Source organism: Triplophysa rosa, linkage group LG6 (assembly GCF_024868665.1).
Source record: "Triplophysa rosa linkage group LG6, Trosa_1v2, whole genome shotgun sequence".
NCBI classification, from domain to species: domain Eukaryota; kingdom Metazoa; phylum Chordata; class Actinopteri; order Cypriniformes; family Nemacheilidae; genus Triplophysa; species Triplophysa rosa.
In genome coordinates, this window is record NC_079895.1 from 6,565,062 (window position 1) to 6,575,211 (window position 10,150).

General features: G+C 37.8%; 1 protein-coding gene across 2 annotated transcripts; it reads right to left on the minus strand.

Moving 5' to 3' along the window:
* Window positions 1-657: 657 nt before the first annotated feature.
* On the minus strand, window positions 658-10,045 carry snx4 (sorting nexin 4). 2 transcript variants are annotated; one of them, XM_057336851.1, is made up of 14 exons: window positions 9,916-10,045; window positions 9,129-9,253; window positions 6,675-6,813; window positions 6,435-6,584; window positions 6,090-6,137; window positions 5,621-5,676; window positions 5,461-5,533; window positions 5,027-5,088; window positions 4,509-4,574; window positions 3,389-3,478; window positions 2,864-2,963; window positions 2,233-2,378; window positions 2,003-2,117; window positions 658-1,821 (listed from the first exon to the last, which is right to left on the minus strand). In XM_057336851.1, exons 1-14 carry the CDS (start codon window positions 10,000-10,002, stop codon window positions 1,774-1,776), a joined length of 1,305 nt encoding a protein of 434 aa, XP_057192834.1. In that variant the 5' UTR covers window positions 10,003-10,045; the 3' UTR covers window positions 658-1,773. The 2 variants fall into 2 exon arrangements, with proteins under 2 accessions (XP_057192834.1, XP_057192832.1); XM_057336849.1 differs by having other exon boundaries at window positions 6,090-6,164.
* Window positions 10,046-10,150: the final 105 nt, after the last annotated feature.

Genomic DNA, 10,150 nt, shown 5'->3' on the forward strand with positions numbered 1-10,150 from the left:
GAACGTTCCCCCTGCTTTAGCTGGCAAAACCTAGCCTTGGTGGGACTTACATTCAAGCAGGCCCACCCGATAAGCCAACTGGTTCATAATACATTCTCCTGCTTTGATTGAAAAATGTAGTGATATAAGCCTGAAACTCTGAGAACATACTTCTTGTGGTTTTGAAAGTCAGCAATGTAAATGTGAACTTTCTATCTCACGGAAGACAGGGGAAACGGTCTCTGACAGCAAAATAAGACGGTTCTCAAAAAAAGACAAGAACAGCTCTGGAAGATACAGAATCTATATTATGTTAAACCTTGTTTTGACTCAAACAAAGCCAAACATTTGATCATGTCAGTTCTCATACTGTAAATCAAGTTGCCCATGAGTTTTAAGCACCACTAGAGGGAAGCATTTAATCTTCATTTGAACACAAAACACATGAACATTCCTCTGAACCTAAAATGGCATTAGATTATTCCAATTATTAAGATAGCAGTTTGACATCCCCCGAAAATGTTAACACTGCTGCTTTGTGGTATTATGAAATATATGTGATTCAGATTAAACGGAATCACGCTCTCAGATTTACAAGATGCATACCATAGCTAATCTTTAAATGGGACCAAACTGTAAAATGCTATAACCATCCCAGCATATAAAAACACAAGCAAATGATGGTGTTATTTTTTAATCACCATTAGTGTCACACAACAATGATTTTAACATTATATACAAATATTTCCCCCACTGTAATTTCATTAAAAAAAACAGGGGTCAAGCCGAGTTACACACATGCAACTGAAAAACGAGATTTTTTTAATCCTGTCCTTCCTGTGTGATCTTCTAGTTCCTTTAGCTAGATTTATATCAAAACATTGATCCACCCACTTGAGGTCACAAATATAGCATTCATAGTGCGGGCAATGGCAACAAAGAAAAAATGCACAGTTAGGTTTTGGATGAGGCATAAGCAGAATGCTCAGAATCAGATGAAATTATTCATATAAAGCTAGTGGGTCAGTGGTTATTCATGTTTGATAACTGCATGTGCAGAAAAGTAACAGATGTTGTGATGAACATCAGTTAGGAGATTTTGTTTGTGGCACAGGATTCATGGCATATTTACAATTTATGCTAATAAGACAAGTTATGGTGCTTTCCTATGAAAATCTAGCTCTTCTGTGCAGATGATAAAGCTCATTTCAGATTTTCTAAGAAACTAGACACATTCCAGATGTGCAAAACCACCATTATGGTGAGGGGTCTGTGCAGGATAAAAATGGAACCGCTGGGCACACTGTGAAATGTTTTTGTCTTTACTTTCCCAAAATGTACTCACGAATTATGGCCTGATGCGTGCATGACAACTTAATGGTGAACCCAAGTAATAAAAAGTACAACAAAAGTATAAAAGGAAAGATTTAAGCACAAATATTGGCATCAAAAGCACAAAGATAATCAATAATAAAAAAAAAAAAGTGACATTAAATTGTAAAGAAATCATTCTATAGTTTCAGAGTAACCACAAGGAATCATAATAAAGTTCATTTCGCCTCACAAAATAGTGCAGTCATAAGCGCAACCAGGTCTGAATATGGCTGCAGAACATAACTGGAAATAAATATTAACCACACCATTCATTTATAGATCTCTGAATGTAGTGTTGTGAATAATATTTAGCATCTTTACAGAACTTTTGGTTCAAAAGATTAAGACCCCCAATTCTCTGTGCTTCTCTGGGTTCGCTTGATGTGTCCAAGGCCTTCAGGTGTTGTGATGGCTGGATTTTCACATCTTACTGAAGCACTCTTTAGCATTGTTCCATACTTGAATTCCCTTTACAACAATAAAATCCAAGTTAAATTTACATTTATGCATTTGGCACGTCTTTATCTAGTCTCAAGTAGTTAAAAATCTCTTGGAATTCTTTTTCTTATTCAGTAAGTCAGATAGACCATTAAACAATTTGCTTAATTTGCAAGATGACATTTTATGTGGTTGGCAAAGGCATACTCGCCTTTTTGCACATGCTGATCTGCATGATGGCGTAGCTGATGAGAGCCTCTCTGAGATCGTGGTCTTTCTGTTCTTTGAATCTCTCAATGTCCACCCATGCACTCTTCACAAACTCTCTCCATGAGGTCACAAAGATTTAAAATGTTATTGGGAAACACTTTTTAAATTATTAATACAACTTTATTTTAATAAACAAAAACAAGGCATGTCGTAAATGAGTGCTTTGCTTACTCGCATTCTGCGTTTCTTTCTTTGACTAGTTCCTCTCCTTCCTCGATCTGTGTCTCCAGCATTTTTAGCTTGGCCTCCCTCTGCTCTGGAGTCTCCTGCCCAAACAGCTTACTGGTCATCCCCTTCAGAGAAAAGGTTCGTACTGTCTGCAAATAAAATGTCAACGTTACTCATTTGCCAACGTAAAATCACATTTTCTTTCTGTAATGTTTATTTAAAAGGCTGTAATACAGAAACTGTTTCCTTTTTATTGTTCAACTGAACAAAGTAATTAGCCTTATCGGCCAACCAGTTCAGAATTTGTTAAATCGTTGGCTTTTTTGCTGCTCGAATGATTACATGATAAATGTGCCAATAAACGAATTCTCTGTGGACTCCACTATTTTAACTGCCTCAAAAAACAGGCTTTGCTAGCCTGAGTTGAGATAAACGGTTTAAGAGAAACTTTCCAAAAAAGGAAATTCCAGCATATGGGTGGGGAATAACATTAGGGTGTTAGTAATGATGTAAACGATGAAATCTATTTCATTATAAGGCAATCTGTCCCGCTGGAAAGTCCCCTGTTACAGAAGTAAAAGGGGTGATGCGCGTTCTCTAATCTCTGATGTCATTTGCTCGGATGGACACTGACCCCGGTGGCAAGTTCCTCCTGCTGTTGTTTCTTAGAGGTCAAATCCTGGCCAGCCATCTCCAGCTCATATTGTGTCAGTTCATGCTTCCTACATACAGCCCTAGAAAAACACATAAGAATCAAGTAATACAATTATTAGAGATTGTTTAGCACAGCTATTTACTAGGCACATGAATTACTTTATACTAATCATGGTTACAAAAAGACATTAGATAAATGTGAACTGAATAAAGAGTTAAAGTTGGTGTTAAAAGCAAACAGTAGGTGCTCTGCTTTGAGATCATTTTAAGGAACACCGGGCATTGATGGGGGTTGTGTTAACAGTGCAGGGAATATCGCATGTGCAACCCAATCGGCCAGAGGAGGCTTTCAGCTCCCAGGAGATCAGGTAAGAGTGCAAAGAGAACAGGAGTTAATGGGGAATGTTTCTAATGGGCTCACAAGCCTCACTGTTATAACAGCTTGTGTTTGGCATGCTTGAGCTTCATTTAAAATGAAGACATTCAGGCAACCCGAATGCAGTACCTAAATGCATCTGCGTAGAAAAGATACTCTTTCAACTGGTCAGCATAATGCTCTTCTTCTTCTAAAATATCATCCACAGAGGCGGCATACCTGTAACAAATAAAAGTGTCAGATTAAAACAATACAAAACAACAGAATTATTTTGTATATAAGTTACATATACTGTACATGCATATAACTATGATGCAAAAATATGAAAAAGATGACTTAACAGCTTATGAGGATGTGTCATTTTTTTAATAGTTCATTTAGTTATCCAAAATGTGGCAGAATTTAAAGGAAACTATACAGTATTATTAAATATGAAATTACAGCGACATAAGACTTTGGTCATAATGCCAAACGCTTATTTTGCTGACTGGCATTTTGGTGGAACTGCGCGTATTATTTACTCTAAATAGGAAGTAGAGCTTGTGGAACTTCTGCCAAATCCACAGCAGGGTATTCAGAGTAATTTTTGGGAATAGGTGAGCAACATGATCCATAAAACAGCCTGACAGCTTCCAAATGGGCGCTGATGATGGACAGGCTGTTTCTCTCAATGAGCAGACAGGCAGCGCTTTGGGCTCTGACCTTTAACCTTTCTGCTGAGTACAGCAATCTGGAATCCATCAGAAGATAGAGCAATACAAACCGGTGAAGAAGCAAAATTGGCTGGCTAAGACAGCAAACTTAAAGTCTCTCCCTCTTAGAACATTCTCATCATATTATTAAAAAAGATGCTGCTAAACATTTCAACCACAGCTCGAGCAGATTCGTTGAGCTGCCTGTCAGCCAATCAAAACCTGTGCCTCCCAAGGACTCACCTTATTGGCTACTTGTTACAGGAGGACTCGAGAATGGAAATGTGAGAGGGATTCAGATCAAACTGGCCAATGTGTTTAGTAGCCTAGTAGCACACACACGTTAAACCACAGCAGAGTCCTGAGATGGATCATACAACACCTGTTTATTTCAGATCTCTCAATGAGCTCTCGAAGAGTAACAGGATCGGGCTCAGGAAGAAGAAATACAATAAAAACCGCCTGCAATAAAATACTACACTAATCCTATAAAGGCTATTTAAGAATGGCTCATAAAAAGACCCGGGTCTACATTTGCATGTGCGCTATGAACTCACGCGTCCATGTGATGGCCGGCGCTCTGCAGTCCATCTCCCATCTCTTTCTCAATTGCGCTCCACTCGCTGTCCAAAACAAACACAGACTCACAGTAAGCCATCGCAGCACACGCTCAAGCCCAAAGAGCAGATTTACCAAAATGCTTTTTACAATAACCATTTACAGAACACCTTAAAACATGTCCTTTATTATGAGATCACAATGTTGAGACGGCTGCATAATCTGCAGATGTACACTAAATATATTGCAATATAAAACCAATGTATATATATATATACTGTATATATATAATGCAAAATGTATAGTAAATGTAAATCAGTTTCAAGAAAAGAAGTGAACGGTGCATAGTGCTTGCAACACCAAGGTGGTGGGGGGTTACATCCCAGGAAACAAAACATTCAAAATGATCAAATGAATACATAAAACATAATGCACATGCATAAATGCAATGTAGAAATGTTTTAAAACAAATTAGGCTGGAGTACTTAATGACTTTTTTGTTATTAATGGCTTTCACCTGAAGACTCTTCCATAATTTCCATGCACTTTATAGACTCCATACAGGCGATCAGCAGCTCTCTGAAAGAGGCATGAAGTCCAAGTTAGTAAATGTTAGCCTGAAATATGATATGTGCATTTTAACATCAAGAATTTTAGTGTCGGGGATTGAGAATTTTAAACAAAGGACTGCTATATTTCGCCTCGCAGTAATATTTCAGCCTAAATCCCAATTAGAGCAAGTTTGCAAGTGAAATGAAAGACACAGAAACATTAGGTCAATTTGCTCTTTGACCAAAATAAAACCCAGAAAAGGCTACAAATATAATAAAACTCTAATGCAAATAGAATAAAAACAACTTTGCAATATATCAATATTTACCATGCATTTCAATAGGGCTTTTGTTTACAAAATAATTTTTGTGAGCTTCACGTTTCATTGTTTACACTCACCGCTCGAACTCTCAGCAGCTGAGAAATAACAGACTGTAGCTCATCTCCATAGTGTTTCATATCTGCAAATCGCCTGTGATACATACGCGCACAGGTCAAGGTCACAAATCTTTAGCATTTCAATATGACACTTTGCAGCATGGTTTGCAAAACAACCTACTTGTCTGCGTTCTTCACTCTGAATGTAGCGTTCAAAGCCTTTAATCTTGAATCAGCCTGTGAAGAGGACACAGGCCACAAGTTGACTGACAGATTTATGTTTGGCTTTTGTTTGTTCAGATGGTGTTAAGCAGAATCAGAGCCCCTCCTCACGACAATATTTTTCAACTGCTGAGGTCAGATAAACACTGCAATATGGCAATTATATATACAAACATAAAAACTGCCGCTCTTTCTGGTTCGATCCAGGCTGGTCCAACAGACTTCCTGTGCTTGTTTATAGAAACTAACGTGTACTGATAACAACATTTTCACTGCAGTAGCGATTCAGCTGTTCACACTACATATACAGTATTTAGTCAGCTTCATATCAACAGAGAATATAAACATGTGGTGAGAAGAGACAGATCTGCTGGAGGTTTACAAAGGGGGAGAAGTTGAACGTAATAAACTTGAAAGTGCTGATATACCTTCGCCTGAAATCCTGTTTCAAACACAGTTTCCTTCCAACCATTTTCCTGCGAGGCAGACAAAAGACACGATTTCTGACAATGACAACAGACATTATCAGCATTTAAATATTAGTTTAGCACAATTGATAATAAAAAACAAAAAGGCCAATCTTTTGCTGGCCTTTTCACTTGGTGTATGTATGTAGATAGAAATAGCTCATTCTAAGGTACTAAAAACATAACGCTCCATTATGTAAGGTCTTTATACACCTCTGAATACATAGTTATGCATATTATATTGCATTTCTGTCAATAGGTACTCCAAAAAATGACACACTGGACCTTTAAGCAAGACCCCTGTACCTCAGTGAGGAATGAATAAAAGATCTTGTCATTGGACAGAGCTGGGTGCGAGGCCACTCGAAGCAGGAAGTTCTCCAGTCCGACTCTACGCCTCTCCACGAAATCCGGATCCATGTTGTCAGCTGATAGCTTGTGCCAAACAAATTCAGCCTGTGCCATGAATAAACAGCATGCAGTTACAGCGCATCTTAGCTAAACATATTAATGAGGTTCAGTAAATGCAGCATTTTATTTGCATACCCGCTTTTCAGGTAAAGGCGGAACCACCAGGAATGGATAGGTGACTAACAAATAGTTTTTAAGGAGCTCAAACTCGCTGTAGCGTCTCCAGAGAGAGTCTGGAACAGGAGTGGTCCCTTCCGACGTAGCATCCAATGCCCTACGAGGAAAAAGAAACAAACCTCGAACATCAGAAGTGGAATAAATGAAACGCATATCAATAAGACCTTTTAAATCTGACTATTAATTTTGGTGTATAAAGCTCTCCAAGAAATTAAAAACATTTTCGTGGTGAAACGTGAGGCTGGTTAACAGTTTAAGCGATTTTCTAAATAAACTTAGCTTAAAATAAACACAGCAGTGATCTCTAAGGTTTCAGGTTGCATGGCTCTAGTTTATGAAAGCAGTCATTTTAAAGGCCCTTTCAAACACATGCCAAAGGTTTAATGGTGATCTTTCTGAATTCCCAGAGCGTAAAGTTATAAGCACAAAGCTAATGTAGTAGTAAAAGGCCACTAAATCACAATATAAAATGCAATATAAAAGACGAGTAGAACATTTTTGCTGCATTGATTCTACCAAGTGATATTGTATATGTCTTTTCCTGTAATGTTTTACTAGAGCATGTGGTGTCTGATGGGCAATATTAAAATCTTATTATATAGCTATGTAATGTATTTAACGTAAAACTAAAAAACAAAATTCACTCTATCATTTTAAGCTTTTGCTTTTCAAGACCTGGAAATCATGTTTTTTTAAACTCCCTGATATTCACACATTTTCCATAGTCATGAATAAAATGAATGGGGGAAATGCCAAAAAACATGAGAGCTACCAAAGGAAGGTGATTACACGAGAGCGGAGTGTGTGTGTGTGTGTGTGTGGGGGGGGGTTTGAGTTGTAGACCAGCGGTGTGAGGACAAGGAGAGTAAAGTGAGGAGATTTTGGCCGGTCCTCACTTCCAGAAACCCCTTTAAAGGGCTGTTTGAGGGTGAAGACTTGGTTTTAGGGTTTAGGTTATAATTAGGTTTAGGTTAGGTTTAGGGTAAGGGTTAGGGGTCAGGCATGTAGTTCTGATGGTTAGGGTAACGGGCTAGAGATTGCATTGCGTCAATTTATGTCCTCATAAAGATAGCTGCGCAAACGTGTGTGTGTGTGTGTGTGTGTGCGCACGCACAGTGCGCTTTCTACATGATCCTTACAAAAACATGTGTTTCCTTTTATGGGAACAATACAGCACTGTGTAGTTATCACCAAGCATAATGATGTGATATAAGATATAATTTTTTGTGGTGCATGGCATGCTAAGGCAAGCATTTTCTACATGTTCATATTTAGGGTTTGAAAAAAGTACTCACATCATCATATCGTAAGTCCTGCAAAAGCAAGCGTCAAGTTTGTTCTTATAACATTATAAGGATTTTTTTCTTTCTTGATTGATGTACAAGCGAGAAATTAAAAACTATTTGTCAATAGACTACAAAAATCTAGTTTTAAGATACACAGACTTAATTACACAAATATCTTCCACAAATTTGCTTAACAAGCAAAAAAAATATTTTAATTAAAAAATCTAAAAATCTAAATCTAAAAATCAAACTATTTGTAGACTTTAATTACATTAAAGTACCAACAAGCACATTCGGATTGCATGTTAATGAGTTAGATCACTATGCTTTGTGAATCATGTGATATTAAAATCATAACACTCTGGCCAGCTTGTGCGTTTGGCTCTGCTCGAAAACACAGACAAACCACATCTGCTTTAACTGCTGACTCAACACTCTCTTCAGAAATGACATATCCCTCTTTTCAACACAAAGCTTGTTGGGTGACGGGAGGTAAAAGTGATCTGCTGGATGTCACTTTTTATATTTTAAGAGAACTTTTGAAATTTTACACTTTCAGGCCCAGTCACAGGAAGCATCGGTTCATTTGAGTTTGACTTCTTTAAAAGATTAAATCTGCGGACTCTTAAAATGTTCAGGCTGGTCTAGTGTGTTGCTTATGTGACTCTGTATGACCGTAGTGCACTCTGAAAGTCAATGTTAAAACCTGCTCTATATAGGTTATTCATATTTTACACAAAATGTGCATGTGCATTTTTTTCATATGCCAAACTAATGTTGGGCAAAAAGGAGTTAAATATGCTGAAATAAAGACACTGAGCAATATTAGTTATCTTGGTTGTTACATGAAAAGCTAGACAATTTATGAAAACAAGTTAAAATTGTAAGTTGTTTCCTGTTAAATGTACAACACTGTAATGCTGCTATCCTTTAAGTGCACAAAACTGGTGCCATTTATTTCATCAAAATTTACTGCATCTAAAAGCTGAAGGCCAAGGCCTTTATAATATATTCAAGAGTGGAGGATTAGATGCAATAATGGTGTTTGCAAAAAGTACTAGAATGAAATGACAGGGCGAGTCTCATTCACACGAGTCACAGCACTGAGAAAAATAAAGAATCTTACCTGGTCTCAACAAGATACACGGTATACGTCTCCTGCATGTTGACAGCATTTTTCCCCGTTCTCTTCTCTGCTTCAGCCACACTGATCTCCATCCTCTTCAGAAGATTTGTGCCTTTTTCAACCATCTTTAAGAACCAGAAAAATAACAGTGTTTGAATGTCAGAGCAAAGGAGAAAAACTAAATTTACAGGGAAGTCATAAATGATGTGTCATTGACATTTTTGCATTTGAAATGCACATGTTTTGTATAGTCAACCTAAAACTTTATAATACCATAGATGTAGATAAGTATCACCAGCAGTAACTCACAAGGAGCTTTCCAAAATTTTAAAGATCAGCCATACTCAAATCATGAGAACAAATTTGCACATGTCAAAGGATTTGGCTGATGTATAGGGTGAATTCATGTTCAATGACATTCATCTCAATGTCAAAAAGTGCCCCAATCAACTTGAATGAATTCCATATGATATACGTATTAGGTGTTTACAAACTACGTGGCAAATGTTTTCATTGACATAAGCGTAAAACAGAACAAGTTACTATGTATATGTCGCTCTACAATCATTCTTTACATGACAATACGCTTTGGAAAAACCTGCACATGCGGTTTGTTTTGGGCGTCACCCGAATCTGCTGATTTATTTGCAATATATAGACGTTAACCCGAAGGAGAGAACCCTGTCCCACACAGATCACGCGCTATCGATTCAGCGCGCGCGAATTCTATAAAACAACACATCATCGGTCCCGCCACAGAAAGAGATCGTTAGACTACAGGCTTTACCGTGTTCTTTATGTTGTTTTCCGACTCCGACGGAGTCAGGTCTGTGTTTCCAATCACCGCTATATCCTCGCTTCCTGAATCCGCCATGGTTTACTCGTCACGCGCTTGCGCGTTGAGGACTTTCACTGTTTCACGCGAGTTTGTGCGCGTGCACGTGTGCTAGCGTCCGTCAAATGAGGATTTGGATATTACTACAGTTAATCATGAAATATAATAAGTAATGAAATGTAATAAA

Bases quoted from the DNA above. Each gene is read 5' to 3' on its own strand.
- snx4 (XM_057336849.1), bottom strand. From the start codon at position 10,002: ATGGCGGATTCAGGAAGCGAGGATATAGCGGTGATTGGAAACACAGAC. The intron at 6,585-6,674 runs GTATGCAAATAA...TTCATGGCACAG, and splicing joins CGCCTTTACCTGAAAAGCGG to GCTGAATTTGTTTGGCACAA. The intron at 5,534-5,620 runs GTAGGTTGTTTT...TATGTATCACAG, and splicing joins AGAGTGAAGAACGCAGACAA to GCGATTTGCAGATATGAAAC.